General features: G+C 38.0%; 1 protein-coding gene across 2 annotated transcripts in view; it reads right to left on the bottom strand.

Moving 5' to 3' along the window:
• kif5ab (kinesin family member 5A, b) overlaps positions 1-19,998 on the bottom strand; it is a 581,587-nt gene that overhangs the window by 556,794 nt on the left and 4,795 nt on the right. For both annotated transcript variants that reach the window (XM_079883525.1, XM_079883524.1), the window contains exons 2-8: positions 9,548-9,635; positions 7,800-7,873; positions 7,565-7,669; positions 7,403-7,451; positions 3,197-3,252; positions 2,581-2,668; positions 747-871 (exon numbers count right to left, since the gene is read on the bottom strand). In XM_079883525.1, coding sequence (XP_079739651.1) covers positions 747-871; positions 2,581-2,668; positions 3,197-3,252; positions 7,403-7,451; positions 7,565-7,669; positions 7,800-7,873; positions 9,548-9,635 — 585 coding nt within the window. The remainder of the gene's footprint in view (positions 1-746; positions 872-2,580; positions 2,669-3,196; positions 3,253-7,402; positions 7,452-7,564; positions 7,670-7,799; positions 7,874-9,547; positions 9,636-19,998) is intronic.

The raw sequence follows: 19,998 nt of genomic DNA, 5'->3' as shown, positions 1-19,998 counted from the left end.
ACATTCAGCTTTGATCACAGGAATAAATTACACTTTACTATATATTCACATAGAGAACAGATGATTGTAATAATATTGTAATAATATTTTTACAATTTTTACAGTATTTTTGATCAAATAAATGCAGCCTTGATGAGCAGAAGAGACCTCTCTCTCTCTCTCTCTCTCTCTCTCTCTCTCTCTCTCTCTCTCTCTCTATATATATATATATATATAATATTATTCAAGAGAATTTGAATAAGGGAATAATACACTAAAAAATGACTTTTAAAAGTTGTAAATAAATCAAAGATTACTCGAGTATGTTTTACAAAAAAAAAAAATATATAAATACTATTTCAATCTTTCTACTTCAAAATTTCATGTTTAATTGAATGTGTAACTTGTCGTTTCTTTGTGATTAATTGTGAAATTTACTAGGAATTTCCCAAGTGAAAATTGTTTCTACACCAGATTTTTTCAGTGCATGTTAAACACGTGCAAGTATAAACAGTGAGTTCTCAGATGTTTCTCCTAAAAGTTCTCAGGAGAAATAAAGACTCACTAGTTGTCCAGTAAGAGCTCAGATTATTTGATGAGAAAAATAATTGAGTTCACGTTGAGATCTCTTCTGGAACTCTAGCATGCGGGATTAACGCAATCTTTTTCTCCATTTAATCTCACTCTAGGAGTAACGTTTGAGACATTAAAGAGATGTATTTCCGTCCTGCAGGAGGACACACACTTTCATGAGGCTATGAACGCACCTTCTCGCTGCCGGCCAGATCCACCAGGTAGAGTTTCCCGCAGAGTTTCTGCTCCGTCTCCACGTGCTCCTGTTTGATGCTGATGAGGAATATGCTGTGACTCCTGGAACTGTGTTCATTCATATCTGACACACAACATCACACCAGTCACAAAAGTTCCAGTCTTCAATGTTCAAAACATCCGTTTTTTCTTGAACGTTTAGGGAACATTCCATTTGATCATTCTTCAAACATTATGGGAATGTTACTTTTGAATATTCTCGGAACGTTCTGAAACAAGTAGTTACATTTAAAAAAACGTTACATTTTCAAGTGTTCCATGAATGATGTATAAGCAGCATTTCTGTGATAACATTTTAAGGACCAGATCATTTTGAACGAACATTCTATTCTATTAATGTTACTTATTACACGGCTCTGTGGAATACTTGATTCTGATTGGTCAATAGCACCATCCAGCGGTATGTTATTCCCCAGATAACAACCGCTCAAATCAGAAACGCAGGCTCATCCGGGTTACATTTACATTTATGCATTTGGCAGATGCTTTTATCCAAAGCAACTTACATTGCATTTCAAGCTACACATTTACATTCTTATCAGTTCTTGCTTTCCCTGGGAATTGAACCCATGACCTTGGCGTTGCAAGCGCCAACGCTCTACTAATAAAATATTAAAACTCAGTCGAATCAATATTTTGTGTACAGTTATTTAATTATGCCATCCAGTATCGTGGACTCGCTCTCTCTGGTTTCATACAAACGCAGCGGCGGCCATTTTGTGTTTTGTATATACGCTGTTGGATTATGAGATACAAACAGGCACGATTTTAAAACCGTTTAATCTGATATCAATATCTCTTATCCCCATAATTATTTATGTGGTGAAATGTTGTGTAATAAGTGTTATGACTGTATACCGTATCTCTTAAATGTCCGTCTTGTTTGAACTCGCCTCTGAAACTGCTCTATCCGCGAAGCTTTACGCTTAAACACCTAATAAAATATTTCAACTCAGATCAATATTTCGTGTCTAATTAGTTACTTATGTGGCAAATAGGCGTGTAATAAGCATGATAATGTACATCCAGTCAGTTGTTATCTCAGAATAAACCCCCTTCAGGGGTGTGTGTGTGTGTGTGTGTTGTTATCTCAGAATAAACCCCTTCAGGCTGATGCAAGACCCCTCGCGTCGGGGTCCTCATCATCCTGTCAGGGGTTTATTCTGAGATAACAACACACACACACACACACACACACACACACACACACACACACACACACACACACACGAAGGGGTTTATTCTGAGATAACAACACACACACACACACACACACACACACACACACACACACACCCCATAAGGGGGTTTATTCTGAGATAACAACACACACACACACACACACACACATGAAGGGGTTTATTCTGAGATAACAACACACACACACACACACACACACACACACACACACACACACCCCTGAAGGGGGTTTATTCTGAGATAACAACACACACACACACACACACACACACCCCTGAAGGGGGTTTATTCTGAGATAACAACCGGCTGGATGTACATTATCCCTTACTGAAAGAACGTTCCCTGATAGCTGGGAATTTATAGTGTGTCCGTAACCATCTTTACTTCTACATTTATATTTATGCATTTTGGCAGATGCTTTTATCCAGAGCGACTTGTATGGCATTGAAGGTTTAGATTTGATCGGTTCATGCATTCCCGGGGAATCGAGCCCTTGAGCCACAGTTTCAGCAATGATCTGTGATGTGCAGTAATCCTGGGGTTATTCTGAAAGTTAGGGTTAGAGAAACTGACTTGTAACAGCGACGTGACGATTGGCTTTTCCCTCGTCAATAACATCCATCACTTCATCAGGGCTGGAAACAAAACGTTCAGTACAACCCTGTACACACACACACACACACACACACACACACACACACACACACACACACACACACACACACACACTGTAAGACTAAACTTATTTGCACGTCTTTATCTAACAATACCAGATGTTATGATATATGATACATGATAGGATATGATGATACAATATATGATATATGTTACAATATTATGATACTATACACTACTAAGGGAAATAATATCTACACTGTAAAAAAAAAATTTAAATTGTAAATAAAACTGAAATGAAAATAAAATAAAATACTGTTTTTTTTTGTTTAGGTTCAATGTGTTACTTGCCATTTCTTTGTAGTTGTTTGTGAAATTTAACAGCAATTTCTGAGTGAAAATAGTCTCTACATCAGTTTTATTTAGTGTATTTATGATATGTTTGCAGTTTTGAGTTCTGAGAGTTTTCATAATATAATGATCTCATTTATTTGAGAAGATGAAGGAAGATTTGCTTGCTCAAACATCAGTGATGTTCACGGTTCCTGCATCTCGACAGAGAGAATCGGCTCACCTTCACATAGGGAACTCGGTTCTTGTCCTCGTGCACAGACAGGTTTGTCTTACTCACTGTGAGAGAGAGAGAGAGAGAGAGAGAGAGAGAGAGAGTGGGAGAGGAGGATGAGGGAGAGAGAGAGAGAGAGAGAGAGAGAGGAGGATGAGGGAGAGAGAGAGAGAGAGAGAGAGAGAGAGAGGAGGATGAGGGAGAAAGAACAAAAGGGAAAGAACAAAGAAAATTCAGCCGTTCCAATTTCCAAACCCATGCAACTTTACACTGAAATCAAAGAGCATGTTTTACAAGATAATCCGATTTCAGTCTTTCTACTTCAAAGTTTCAATGTGTTACTTGCTGTTTCTTTGTAATTAATTGAGAAAATTGTTCCTAAACCATTTTTTTCAGTGCATTTCTTCTGTCGAACACAAACAATGTTTAGCATGATGAGGATTCGTACCTTCAAGCTCAAAAAACACCATGCAAATCATTAAAATAGTCTTGCATTTCAGCCTGTTTCACTCACAAATCTCTCATAACTTCAGAAGAATTGTAATATACAGTGCAGGTTGTATGAACTACCGTTTTGATATTTTTATGATGCTTTTAAGGTGTTTCTTCTGTCTTCATTATTGCATCACTAGAAGAAAAGTTTCTATATATAAGCTTAAATGCTTCCGTCAGAGTTTGATATTTAGAAACTTTTAGGGGTTCCTTTTAGGTGCTTTTAGGATCATTCTATGCATTTCGTTTTAATTCATCAATTTTGTTTTTAACACTTTTTAAAAATTTTGATCTCATTTTATGAATTAAACAGCTCGTAAACATACTTTATCACTAGAAAGTTGTGATATCACAAGACATTTCTCCTTACATAGAACATTTTTGGCTCACTTTAAAACTGAGTCTAGAACCCCATTTAGCCTTTTTTTTCTAAGAGTGAGAGCATGAGCTTTCTGCTAAACATCTTCTCTTGTGTTCAGTGCCGGCTCTGTAAATCTGGGGGCCCTAAGCAGGATAATCTTGGGGCCCTGCTTTGCAGTGAATAACGGAGTATTGCCACCGCAAACCAGCAACTGTATACAATCTAACCCTTACACATTTCATCTGTACCTCTTTAACATGATTGCCCACAATTATTTTACTGCTTATTAAAGTACACTCACTGAAACAGTAAAAGTAAAGTTTCTATTTTTATTCAAATTTCTACATCTACTTTATTACTGTCTGAATGCTTTGTAAATTTTAAAAGAGCACTAACTGTTTTTGTCCACTAGGCAGCTTAAAACCTTTAGTATTAAAAAATCTTCAATAAAGTTGTTGCATATAGGCCTACTACAGGTGTTGCTGGAGTCTCGATCTTTGAACTTCTTTTCCCTTTTCCACACTTTAAAAAGAGGGAGTAGTTGGACCAGTAATTTCTTTGCTTCCTTCTAAAGTGATTTAAACATTGATGTATCAAATAGATTAAAAATTCTACAAAATATTCTAGTTTGAGTTGGTACTTATTTTTTATATATTCCAACTACAAAAACACTACTTCAGCGACCAATCATTAGCCAAATGTGTAGGCCTATATCAAATGTTTAGTTATAAAATATAAATCTAGGCTAATAAAAACTCTAGGTAACACTTTTTACATTTTACAGTGTCATTACACGTTACATGTAGATCATATAAAAAGAATTCTACAGTAAAAACTGCTTAAAATGTGGATTTCGTTGTAGTGCCTCTACTACAATGGATAATGTCCACTTTAACGCACCTCTGAGGTTGCCGAGAAACAGCGCCGCGAATTGTGCAGAAAAAGCAATAGGCCGCTCTTTGTGCACTGTGTAATGTGCCAAGTTCAAAAATTCATACAAAAAGAATTCTACAGTAAAAACTGCTGAAAATTTGGATTTCGTTAGAGTAGTAGCTCTAACTATAATGGGATATTTTCCACTTTAACGCACCCTCCCGAGGCTGCTGTGAAATAGCACCACGAATTGTGCAGAAAATGCAATAGGCGGCTCTTTGTGCATTGTGTAATGTCAAGTTCAAAAAATCTTAACAAAATAATTATACAGTAAAAACATCTTAAAATCTGGATTTAATTAGAGTAGTAGCTCTACTATAATGGGATATTTTCCACTTTAACGCACCCTCCGAGGCTGCCGTGAAATAGCACCGCGAATTGGGCTGAAGGCGCAATAAGCGGCTCTTTGTGCATTGTGTAATGTTCAAGTTCAAAAATGAATTACAAAATAATTCTACAGTAAAAACTTCTTAAAATTTGGATTTCGTTAGAGTAGTAGTTCTACTATAATGGGATAATGTCCAATTTAACGCACCCTCCCGAGGCTGCTGTGAAATATCACCGCGGATTGTGCGGAAAATGCAATAGGCGGCTCTTTGTGTGTAATGTGCCAAGTTAAAAAATGCATGCAAAAATAATTCTATAGTAAAAACTGCTTAAAATCTGGATTTCGTTAGAGTAGTAGCTCTACTATAATGGGATTTTTTTTTTTTCTTTGCACCCGATGGATGGACCCGTTTCATTTTTGCGGTCAAATTTCCAAGTCCAGGGAAGACAACGATTTTACACGGTTGGTTGACTGTTAAACCGCGGCGACACCGGCGAGTACCATCTGTAGTTAGGGGGCCCCCTAGTGGCGGCGGGGCCCTAAGCAGCCGCTTAGTTCGCTTATAGGGAGAGCCGGCTCTGCTTGTGTTCCACAGAAGTCTGGGTTTGGAGTGACACGAGGGCGAGTAAGTGATGACAGAATCTGTTCATTTTTAGCTGAATTATTCCTTTAATGAGCACATGCACATGCACAGAGAGGCCTTGAGTTTATGATGACAGTAACAAGCCTTCGAGACAGACGCGTCTCTAATCAGACCAACACACACACACACTCACGCACACACACATACACGGCGAGTCATTCGAGTCGAGGCAGATATAAAACCGCATATGTGAACGTCAGTTTCCTTTAAATCAAATATAGATACAGCGAGACTGACGTCATCTCGCTTCATATTTCATCTTCTCAGCGCCTGTCGATCTCTATCTGTCTGTTTCATTACTCATCTCTCTCTCTCTCTCGCTCTCTCTCTCTCTCGCTCTCTCTCTCTCTCCCGCTCGCTCTCTCTCTCTCTCCCTCTCTCTCTCTCCCTCTCTCTCTCTCTCTCTCGCTCTCTCTCTCTCTCGCTCTCCCTCTCGCTCTCTCTCTCCCTCTCTCTCTCTCTCTCTCTCTCCCTCTCTCTCTCTCTCTCTCTCTCTCCCTCCCTCTCTCTCTCTCTCTCTCTCTCTCCCTCTCTCTTTCTCTCTGTCTCTCTCTCTCTCTCTCTCTCTCTCTCTCTCTCTCTCTCTCCCCCCTCTCTCTCTCTCTCTCTCCTCCATCTGTCCGCAGGTATCTTCCCAGATTGCTCAGTGACTCAGCAGCTCAAACACAGACGAGCAGTTGTTGTCCCTCAGCCTGATCATGTATTCACACAGCAGATGTGAACACAAACGCTCTTATCTACGGCTCAAACGCTGAGATTTGTGGGTTGCTGGTGTTTGACTGTTGAGGATTGATCGTTTTACGGGGGTTTTCAGCTAAATACACTAGCGCTCAAAAGTTTGGGGTCGGTAAGATTTCTTAATGTTTTTGAAAGAGTGTCTTCTGCTCTCTTTTATGTGATCAAAAATACAGTAAAAATTGTGAAATATTATTATAATGTAAATCATCTGTTTTCTATGTGAATATATAGTAAAGTGTAATTTATTCCTGTGATCAAAGCTGAATTTTCAGCATCATTACTCCAGTCTTCAGTGTCACATGATCCTTCAGAAATCACTCTAATATGATGATTTGCATTATCAATGCTGAAAATAGTTATTAGATATTTTTGTGGAAACTGATGCATTTTATTTTTCAGGATTCTTTGATGAATAGAAAGTTCAAAAGAACAGCATTTATTTGAAATAGAATCTTTTGATCAATTTAATGCATAAGTAACTAATAAGTATTAGTTTCTTTCAAGAAATAAAATCTTACTGACCTCAAACTTTTGAACGGTAATGTGCATAAAAACGATCGTAAAATAAATGGTTAATTCCTCAGAGCACACTTTATATCCAGTTTAAATAGATTATACCAGCAGAATAAATGATATTAATGCATTTTAATTATAGCAAAGCCAGTGTTCGTTCTCTGCATGTATTTAGGTCGACCTAAGACAAAACACACACTGACTCACCGTCAAGTAGGTCACGGATCTTATCCATGTAGATTTCAAAGTAGGAAACCTTGAGAGAGAAACGAGATCGGCTAATGATGTGGAATTATCTGAACGCTTTTCATTTCTTCACTAGAAAACAACAGGATCTGCAAATGGCTTTTAACTCAGTTGTCTTCGCACCTTAATGTGGAACTCCAGGTTTTCATCCATGATGTAAATGTGGTTAAAGATGTCTTCAGCAATCCTCGGGATAATTCCCCTTCCGTTAGGATCATGCAGCTTTCCCTGATGGAGAAAGCAATAAGCACATTTTAATGTGAAAACATCTGCTTTTGTGTTTCACAGAAGAAAGAAATCATGCGGGTTTGGAACGTGAATAGTTTCTTCAATAATGAGTAAACAGAAGCAGGTTTACCTCCATTGTGTAGGTTTTACCAGAGGATGTTTGTCCGTATGCAAAGATGGTGCCGTTGTAGCCGTCCAGAACATCTGTGGGCAAAAAGAGATATTTGGACAGTTATTTACAGTATATACAGTACTGTGCAAAAGTCTTAGGCATGTTAATAAACACCCCCCCCCCCCCCAAAAAAAATGGTTTTAAAGGAGAACTCCGGTCAATTTTAACATTGAGCTCATTTTTTTGTACATTTGGAGTGCTGTCAATACAGAGAACAACGACAAAAATCGGTGTTGCCTACACCGTGTTATCCTCTTTTTAAAATTTGCACCCTGTTGACTTCAATGGGGCAAGTTTTAAAGCTGCTTTTAGCCTCTTAACATCCTTGATGTGTCATTACAAGTGCACAGGTCATGTTGAGTGATTCCTTCAGAGTGATCACGGTGAATCTGACTGCAGTAGATCTGAAAGATATGAATAAAAATGATATTTATTTAGCCAGCGCTCATACCTGTATTTACATCCTGTTTTCGGTCGAAGTCCATAGTAATCGATTGTCGAGTTCACGTGCATTGGTTTAGTACCTATGATCATGCGCGTGAACTCGACAATCGATTACTATGGACTTCGACCGAAAACAGGATGTAAATACAGGTATGAGCGCTGGCTAAATAAACATCATTTTTATTCATATCTTTCACATCTACTGCAGTCAGATCCACTCGTGTTCACTCTGAAGGAATCACTCACATGACCTGTGCACTTGTAATGACACATCAAGGATGTTAAGAGGCTAAAAGCAGGTTTAAAACTTGCCCCATTGAAGTCAACAGGGTGCACATTTTAAAAAGAGGATAACACGGTGTAGGCAACACCGATTTTTGTCGTTGTTCTCTGTATTGACAGCACTCCAAATGTACAAAAAAATGAGCTCAATGTTAAAATTGACCGGAGTTCTCCTTTAAGTCAGTTATTTTTATCTTTTGCTGTAGTGTGTCAGTAGGAAATATCAGTTTACATTTCCAAACATTCTTTTTGCCATTAATTGTAATAATCCAGTGAGATTTGTGTATGCACAAGGAGTCTGACAACAGCCGGTCTGATCTGATCTCACCATCATCGAGTCCGTCTGTGATTACATGAAGAAACAGAAGAAACTGAGACAGACTAAATCCAGAAGAACTGCGGGAACGTCTCCGAGATGCTTGAAGAAACCTTCCTGCAAAGCTCCCTGAAGAACTATTCGCAAGTGTACCTGGACAAAAGCCGTTTTAAACGCAAAGGGTCGTTACGCCATATATTGATTTGAATTAGTTAATAGAAGTTAAATCATAAATAAATTCAATTTGTGATTTTATTTTTGAAAGCATTCTCACTTTACAGCATTTTAACACTAAAAGTGCCAGTGCTCTTCACAGTACTGTAGCTTTGCAGGAAGGTTTCTTCAAGCGTCTCGGAGACGTTCCCGCAGTTCTTCTGGATTTAGTCTGTCTCAGTTTCTTCTGTTTCTTCATGTAATCACAGACGGACTCGATGATGGTGAGATCAGATCAGACCGGCTGCTGTCAGACTCCTTGTGCATACACAAATCTCACTGGATTATTACAATTAATGGCAAAAAGAATGTTTGGAAATGTAAACTGATATTTCCTACTGACACACGACAGCAAAAGATATAAATAACTGACTTAAAACCATTTTTGGGGGGGGGGGTGTAGTTTTGAAGAATCGATATCGATCTTTGACTCGCGTTCATACACACTCACCTTTAACGATCTGTTTGGCACAGGTGTTGTACACTTGCTCCTGCGTGCAGTTCGTTGGAAAGACTTTATCAAAAACATACGGCTTCCCCTGAAAGACACCGACACACACACTTATGAACAGACTGACGTGTGCAGGTTTATGATCAGACGTGTCAGTTTACAGTTTTTCTCAGTCGCTTTGGTGCATTTCTCAAATCATCCTTAATATTTGCAAAGAAGTATGTGCATTCGTACAAACAGCATCACACACTGGATCACCTGCAAAAGCCTGTAACTTACTCAACATATTTAGTTCAAGTATTTATGTCAATGAACATATCAGTGCCATCAGAATGAAAAGTCCTTGTGTCATTGTTCACAAACAAGATAGTCTAAAATGCTAAGACATGTTGTCAATAAAACACTGCAGTGTGTGAGTATTCCCTGATGTAAACTATGGCAACAGTTTGGATGACAGTCACTGTATTGAAATGTAAAGCTGCGCTTCTTCTGTATGCCATATATCCATTTCAAAAGTACAAATTTACACACACTACTGTACGAGAGATTGAAAGAGACTGGATAGGATTCACAGTTACACTTTTACTAGTGATCTGACAGAAAAAACAAAACATTACAATATTATTGTGATGTAGAAAAGAAAAAGAAATAGGAGCACAAAGGCGAAAATACACCATTAGAAAGGCAAACACAGGAAAGACACTTAAAGTCACTGATAAAGATTGCCTCAACTCACATCACTGGCTTAAAGACAAGACGGATGGATGGATGGACGGATGGATGGATGATGGATGGACGGACGGATGGACGGATGGATGGATGGATGGATAAATGGATGACGGACGGACGGACGGACAGATAGATTTTTATAAAGTGAAACTGCAATTTGAAAATATCTCACAAACACATGACATGCATGAAATAATATGTAACACATGGAAGCTTTGCCTGTTATAATTAAACATGAAAGCAATTAGAGGTGAAGCAACACACTGCAACACACACACACTTCACATTAAGCGCTTCAGTCATTAATTAGTCCCATGAGCTTTAATTGATCCTCAGAAGAGCATCAAAGTCTACAGAGCAGAAAAACACACACACACACACACACACACACACACACACACACACACACACACACACACACACACACACACTCGAGCACACACACACACACACACACACACACACACACACTCGAACACACACTCGAACACACACACATACTCGCACACACACATACACACACACACACACACACACACACACACACACACACACACACACACACACACACACACACACACACACACACTCTAACACACCCACACTCACACTCACACCCATACACACACACCTACACCCACACACACACACACTCTCACACACCCACACTCTCTCACACCCACACACACACACTCTCACACACCCACACTCTCTCTCACCCACACACACACACACACATTAAATTGTGTAGGACGCAGACAGCGCTGCACGTTTGTGATGACAGAACGCCGCACCTCTGCTCTCAGTGAGTTCAGTTTCCCCGACGCCTCTTAAAATAGAGTTTATGTCTGTGAGCTTGAAGGATCATAATGAGCATCATAAAGAAGAAGCACACAGTGTTTCTAGAGTCTGAGCGAGTCTGCAGAGATGAGATGATCCACACACACACACACACACACACACACACATCTGTTTTAATCATCTGATAACTGCCCAGAATAACACAGGAGATGAAAATGACGAGCGGATTGAAGAGCGAGGGATGAGCAGAGGAAGATAAAGCACCCGCAGATGAGAGGAGAGGAGAGGAGTGTGAGGGGGATTGTGGGATACGCTCTAATGACTTCAGTCCAGCACAGATCATACACTAGCACTTAATCAGCTCCATCCATCCCTCCATCCCTCCATCCCTCTCTCCACTGCTGCTGTTCACTTACAATCATGTTTACAATGAGACAGACAGACAGATGGACGGATAGATGGATGATTGATAGATAGATGGATGATGGATGGATAGATGGATGATTGATAGATAGACAGATAGATGATGGATGGAGAGATAGATAGATAGATAGATAGATAGATAGATAGATAGATAGATAGATAGATAGATGATGGATGGAGAGATAGATAGATAGATAGATAGATAGATAGATAGATAGATAGATAGATAGATAGATAGATAGATAGATAGTTAGATAGATAGATGGATGATGGATGGAGAGATAGATAGATAGATAGATAGATAGATGATGATGGATGGAGAGATAGATAGATAGATAGATAGATAGATAGATAGATAGATGATGGATAGATAGATAGATAGATAGATAGATAGATAGATAGATAGATAGATAGATAGATAGATAGATGATGGATGGATAGATGGATGATTGATAGATAGATAAATAGATGGATGATGGATAGATAGATAGATAGATAGATAGATAGATAGATAGATGATGGATGGATAGATGGATGATAGATAGATAGATAGATAGATGATGATGGATGGAGAGATAGATAGATAGATAGATAGATAGATAGATAGATAGATAGATAGATAGATAGATAGATGATGGATAGATAGATAGATAGATAGATAGATAGATAGATAGATGGATAGATGGATGATGGATAGATAGATAGATAGATAGATAGATAGATAGATAGATAGATAGATAGATAGATAGATGGATAGATAGATAAATAGATGGATGATGGATAGATAGATAGATAGATAGATGATGGATGGATAGATGGATGATAGATAGATAGATAGATAGATAGATAGATGGATGATGGATGGATAGATAGATAAATAGATAGATAGATAGATAGATAGATAGATAGATAGATGGATGGATGATAGATAGATAGATGATGGATGGATAGATGGATGATAAATAGATAGAGGATGGATGTAGTCTTGAGTTTCTTCCGGGAATGAACACGTCACATTATTCCTCATTATAATTAATGCACAGAATAAAGGGGCGGGGCCTGGGTGAGTTAGTTAGTAGTGTGTTAAACTGGTGGTTATGGAAAGGGGCGGGACATTTCTCAAACACACTCGAAGCTCTCGACCAATCACAACACACTGCTCCAGCCGACCAATCAGAGCACAGTGTGCTTTTCAGAAGGAGGGGCTTCATAGAGACAGGAAGTAAACAGAGCGTTCCTGACAGACTGGGAAGAGAGGAGCCGCAACAATGGAGAATATGAGGAGAATAATCAACATTCAAGCAGGAAAACCTGTTCTAGTAGAGCCTGAAACATCATCAAGACTTTGTTTTGTTAGACGTTATCTTCTACTGTGAATAATGAATGCAATATGACACTGACAGACAGCTGTGTATCGAGCAGGTCTTGTTTAAACTGCATTCGAGCTGCTGAGACAGAGGATTATTGAGCTGAGATGCATTAAAAACACCAAACGGTCTGCTCTCTCTCTCTCTCTCTCTCTCTCTCTCTCTCTCTCTCTCTCTCTCACTCAGCTTATTGCACTCGTCTATTTTTTGGTGCATTTGTCTTTCTTCTTCACATCTCTGTCTTTCGTTGAATCCTCCAGCGGTTCCTCTCTCCAGCATCGGCCGCTGAGTCTCACACAGAAAGACTTTCAGGACAGATTTCTTAAATGAGGATGGTGAAGGTCACTGACATTCTCAGGCGAGTCCTGAGCTTTTATCAGATTCACTGAAAGTCAGAGATGGGAACAAAAGAACGGTCAGAAACTGAGTCTGCAGGCTTATGTCGAGTTTCAACACTGACGGCGTTTCTGCACCAGAAATCCTCATAATTAAGGGTTTTCTAGGTTAGTTACACTGAGGATCAATTATAAAATGCTTGTCAGGAGTGAACCATTTAAATTAACTGAAATTTAATTTACATTCTGGAGGAGCAACACATTTACATGCGCCTGCTCATTAATCTACACGAAACAGAGCCTAAACCACAGACAGCAGCAATAAACAGCTTAAAGAGGACACATTATACCCTTTTACAGTCTTGATGTTGTTTCAGGCTCTACTAGAACAGGTTTTCCTGCTTGAATGTTGATTATTCTCCTCATACACTCAAAAAAGTGCTCATGGGCATTCATTGGATGAACATAAATCACTCATTTTAGATCAATTCAAATATTATACATTTATAAGGAAATGTATTTTTGTTTTTTTGAAGAAATGTAAATTACCTAGGTTGTACATGTAATGAGAGTGAATTTACTTGGATCAATGACTGAAATTTACGTTTGCGGCCTGACCCCGCCTACTGCGCGTGTCACTGAGAGCTGTGGACTGTGTTCGAGAAACTTTTTTTGCCGCCATTGATTGGAGTCGAGAACTTTCGACGGATCCTGCTAAAGTTGGGTGAGTAACGTTATTCAAGACATTTCTAACAATAACAATGCAATTTCATACCCAGTTACAGTTAAAAAAGTATTTTACCCCCTATGTACACTTTGTTAGGCGAAGCTGTATTCCATGGTGAAAAAAAAAAACGTTTCCGTCGTTGACATTGAAATCAGTAATTAGTTTTACCATTAGCTTTAAGTCTGTGAGATGTTACAATTGTCTGTATTCTGAGGTGTTTTGTTTTGTGTATTGTTTAAACTATAAGAATCTCATTTTCTGGTGATACAGTAAGGAAGCGATCGCATTACTGACAGTAATCCGCACTTTGCAACGGTCGTGATATGACGTCACATTCTGCGGCATCTTTTTTAAAAGCATAAATTCAGTAATATATAACAAATAATGATATATATCTAAAATGTAAAAATATACAATCTACTCCAGTGATGGGTCGTTCATTTTGAACGAATCTTTTACTCAGTAATGAGTCGCCAGAGTGATTCGAAGTGCGTTCTAATCGACCGTATAGTGGATTGTAACAGAGAGCATTCCGCCATCTGAGTGAGATTCGAATCCAAAGGGAGCAAACATGTTTAGTTCGAAGGGCACTGCGAGCCATGCTGCGGACGGCATAGGGAATAATGGAACATCCATGCGCACCGTGTCACCATCAGTCAGCACTTACGATGGTCGACTGGTGGACCTCTTTCATATGATTATGAATGGGTATAACAAAGTAAAAGTGTCCAGAAGAAGCTGAGACTGCCATTTTTTTGTTTGTCTTTATTTACCTGAGGAATGTATTATGAGGCAGCTACAATGCAATTATTATGACCATGGATTAAGAACACATTCACTTGATTAACTAATGATTAACTAAATCAACATTCATTTTCATATTGCTTGCAGGCTCATCAAAGTCTCTTCTGCAGTGCCCAAGGAGTTGTTCAAATAAAGATATACAACATTTTGGCTGTGTTGGATGAGGTATGTTATATTTAAGCTATGCTTAAACACATTTAAATATGTATATCCAATTTCTACACATGAACAGTTATTTCTTAACTTTTGTGTATTTTTTTCTAATATTAAAGTGTTAGTTCACCCAAAAATGAAAATTCTGTCAGTAATTACTCTCCCTCATGTTGTTCCAGCCCTCGTAAGACTTTCGTTCATCTTTGGAACACAAATTAAGATATTTTTGAGGAAATCTGACAGCCGTCTCACTCCTTCAAAAGCTTCTATGTTATTTAAGACAATGTTTTAAATAGTCCAAGTGATTACAGTGGCTCAACTTTAAGTTTATCAAGCCACGCAAATTTTTAGCATCTTTTAGTGCGCAAACAATATACGACTTCAGTCATTACTCCAAAATAACAACTTTATTCAACTATTCATTTTCTTCTATGTGTGCCTCTGAGTGAGTTCACATAGAGCTGGTAAGTCCCGCCCTTTCCGCTGGACCTCTAGGTTGAAAAATCGTCAATGCAAGTGAATGGGAGAAAATAATTATTTTCTGGTCCCGTTTGAATTGTGCCATGAATGTGAACATATGTTGTCTGTGAATTTTTGTATATAATCTTTCGTGTGAAGAATGCTACAATTTAGCTGGTAGAAGTTTGATACGGTTAGACTTTGTGTGAGAGCACTTTGTGGACTACAACTCTTCGCTGCTTTCGACGCGTTTGAAACGCCACCACCATTCGCACACGGACACTAGCTCACGGATCCCGCTAAACATGGCTGTGTCTTTGGTGCACTTCACCGCCTTCTTTCAGGGAGAGGACAAAATCATTGAGGTTGGCGAAAACCACGGGTAAGTCAACTTTATGGGGTGACGTCACATAGGCGACATGTAGTCTTTCTCGTTATGTCTTTTCCACAACTGCTAGCCGAAGAATCATACCATATACTGTCAAACTCGTAACATGAAAAGTTATATAAAAAATTCACAGACAACATATGTTCACATTCATGGCACAATTCAAACGGGACCAGAAAATAATTATTTTCTCCCATTCACTTGCATTGACGATTTTTCAACCTAGAGGTCCAGCGGTGTTAGCGGAAGGGGCGGGACTTACCAGCTTTATAGTGCAACAACGCAGCGCTTATGTGTTGTATGTCACATGCATCACACACATGACCAGCGTCAGCCAATAGTGAGCCTACGTTCTGACGTACAACCCAGAAGCGCTGCGCTGTTACACTATGTGAACTCACTCAGATGCCCACATAGAAGAAAATGAATAGTTAAATAAAGTTGTTATTTTTGTATGTTTTTTGCACACTAAAAGTATTTGTGTCGCTTGATAAACTTAAAGTTGAGCCACTGTAGTCAATTTGACTATTTTAAACATTGTTTTTACTAACTTTCTGGTCTGGCAAGTTTCAATTACAAAGAAGCCTATGAAGGAGTAAGACAGCTCTCAGATTTCATCAAAAATATCTTAATTTGTGTTCCGAAGATGAACGAAAGTCTTACGGGGTTGGAAAAACATGAGGATGAGTTACTGTACTGTACGTTCACATGGCCGCCGGCGAGAGCGGCAAAATTCACTCCCGCCGCCCTGCCAAGGACGCTGGAGAAAGATTCGGGGACGCTCCGATGCTCTGACGTAGAACCAAGGCTATCTTTTGATCCAAAATACCACAAAAACAGTAATCCACATATCCAGGATCCACATTCTTTAAATTGTAATTTATTCCTGTGATCAAAGCTGAATTTTCAGCATCATTACTCCAGTCTTCAGTGTCACATGATCCTTCAGAAATCACTCTAATATGCCGATTTGCTGCTCAAACATTTATTATTATCAATGTTGAAAGCAGTTGTGTACAATTTCTTTTCACGATTCTTTGAGGAATAGAAAATTCAAAAGAATAGCATTTATCTGAAATAGAATAAACATAATATTAATAATATAACATAATAAATGTCTATACTGTCACTTTTGATCAATTTAATGCATCCTTTCGGAATAAAATTATTAATTTCTTTCCAAACGGTAGAAGATAATGTTATAAAAGCTTTTATGTGACACTGAAGACTGCAGTAATGATGCTGAAAATTCAGCTTTACCAACACAGAAATAAATTGCATTTTAAAATATATTCAAAAAGAAAAGTTATTTTAAATTGTAAAAATATCTCACAATATTACTGTTTTTGGATTAAATAAATGAAGCCTTGGTGAGCAGAAGAGACTTATTTTAATACATTTATATATATATATATATATATATATATATATATATATATATATATATATATATATATATTTCTGTTTGTAATGCAAGTTTAGTGGGATGTTTTGTTGTTTTGACCATTACACACACACTGTTTGTGTTTCTTGTGTTCTCCAATTTCAAGGATTGTGAGAAGGCTGAGAAAGCAAGCTGAGATGGTCCTAAGGATCTGTGTGGTCCATGCGGAGGGTGCACAACAACCACCAAAAGAAGTGTCAATTGTAATTCAGACTGTGCTGTGTGCCATCACTTTGCTTATGGACATAATTTATTCTCTGGATCTGAGGTACCCATCCAACCTGCAGCATACTTTCGAGGTCTTTCAAAAACTGAATCTGGATGGACAAAGGCTAGCTGAAGATGTTTGATTTGAGTAGATCAGTTTTTAGTTGTTTTTTTTAGTTTTGTCTGCATTTCTGTTATAACTGTTTATAGCATTATGAAATTAATAAACTGTTTGACTTGCTATTTGATTTGTTTGCTTTTTTGGTGTGCATACTGTAATGGCATATTTTTTAATGTATGCAACAATGTGAAAGACATGCATGGAAGCAATTCTATGATCAGCACAATATAGTCAATTTTGAATATTTGCCATTCTGTTAGACCTATAGAAAAACACATTGGTCAGTGTAATAAGTTATATTTTACCCTGGAAAAATTACATTAGTTCAATGTAATACAGTAAGTTTGACTTTCAAGGAAAATTACATTAGGTCAATGTAATACAGTTAAGTTTAATTTTCAAAAAAATTACATTAGGTCAATGTAATACTGTTAAGTTTAATTTTCAAAAAAATTACATTAGGTCAATGTAATACTATTAAGTTTGATTTTGAGGAAAATTACATTAGGTCAATGTAATTGTGATAATTCAGATAGAAATAGTTTGATTACATCCGACAGACATGATTACAAACAGCTTTATCAATGTAGTAATTTTATGTGGAAATTTGCCACATGATTAATATACATTCAACTGATGAGGTATTTTTTTGAGTGTATTCTCCATTGTTGCGGCTCCTCTCTTCCCAGTCTGTCAGTAACGCTCTGTTTAGTTCCTGTCTCTATGAAGCCCCTCCTTCTGAAAAGCACACTGTGCTCTGATTGGTCGGCTGGAGCAGTGTGTTGTGATTGGTTGAGCGTGTTTGTTTGGGAAAGTCCTGCCCCTTACCATAACCACACTACTAACTAACTCAACCAGGCCCCGCCCCTTTATTCTGCGCATGAATTATTATAATGAGGAATATTGTGACGTGTTCGTTCCCGGAAGAAACTCAAGACTACAATGGAGGCGTTTCAGGAGTTCAGAAACACTGACACTGATATAGAGAAGAACATTACACACTGAAGAAAGATGAAGAAAAAGCATAATAGGTCCTGAATTCAGTCCGGTTTACTGAACAGAAAGTGTGTTTTTATGTCTATCTCTGTGTGTGGAACTTACATCAAGCTACAAATTCAACAGTAAGTGAGTAGTTCATGCCACTATTTTATGATATCAACAATATAGGTTTATAGGGCGTTTTTAAGCAGGTTTTCCGCTGAGTTCAGCGTTTGCCACGCAGCAAAAATAGGAGCTGTAATCTGGGTTGCTGCATTGCACGGCTTTTAGGAGTATATATTGAGCTTGAAGCCACAAAAATAACCTTTAATATGGTCTCCGATTTCAGCTTTATAGACTAGCGAAAATAAAATAATGTTGCTGTATTGTGTTACTGAGATTCTTACATCGAATCTATTTGGCTCAAAACTCTTGATATTGGAGCATTTGAAGTTTAATCAATTATTCAGTGAGGCATTTTCAAAAGGAAAAAGGAGTTCAAGACAGAGAGACCAAAACATATCGCCAATTTACTGATGTTTATATAACACTGTAAAACGTTGCATGTAAAAGTGGAAACATCTAAATTCACTGCTTTTGTCCAAGTCCAAAAATATAATTTAACACGCCTACATTAGGTTACAACAAAAAAGTTCCCCTATTATGATATTTCGTTTCATGTAGAGTGTAATAAAGCTGTTTGTGAATGTAAAAGGTGTGCAAGGTTACAAAGTGCAGATAAATTAAATTATTTTCTCTTAAAAGAACGAATCGATTCTGAAATGCCTGAAATGAGCCGTCAGTAATTCAGTCTCATAATATTTTTGTAACTAATTTGCATAATGCCAGCCTGTGGTGTTGATTGGCTGAGTAGTGTCTCTTAGCCCCGCCCTCAAACACTGTAGTGTATCTGAGACTGGAAGAGTTTGGTTTGTGTTGTTCATGTCGAGAAGACGCTGTTTTCTGAGATTGATACGGTAAAACCCACGCCATCATTACTGTTCATCAGATATGATAATGAGTGTTTGATTTCGGACCAATCAGAGCAGAGCAGCTCTCAGAGAGGCGGAGCTTAGAGAGACTGAATCTTGGATGGAAGCGTTTCAGACACTGAGAGAAAGAGCTGAAGCTGCAGTGGAGATTATGAGGACATTAACGTGCTTTTCATTGGATGGAAAACTATTGTAGAAGACGCCAAAACAACATTAGGAGCCTGTAATAAAGCATATTCAACAATATTATTGATCTGCCTGCATTAACACCATTATATGAGAACTGAAATGAGCTGGACGATGACATCACGGTTTGCTCCAAAGCGGCTATATATATATATATATATATAAATGAACTAAATTAATAACTTTTTTACAACAAAAATGAACCATCACTGAACTTACTTAAGCTGGACTGTGACATTATTTTCTTCTAGATCTGCTGTACAGCAGAAACAAACTTAATTTTCCTGTTATCTCTGTAAAGCTGCTTTAAAACAATCTGTATTGTAAAAGCGTTATA

This window comes from Squalius cephalus (assembly GCF_949319135.1).
Source record: "Squalius cephalus genome assembly, chromosome: 10".
Taxonomy (NCBI): domain Eukaryota; kingdom Metazoa; phylum Chordata; class Actinopteri; order Cypriniformes; family Leuciscidae; genus Squalius; species Squalius cephalus.
Note: the sequence above shows the minus strand (reverse complement) of the source record. Positions and strands in the feature narration are given on the sequence as shown.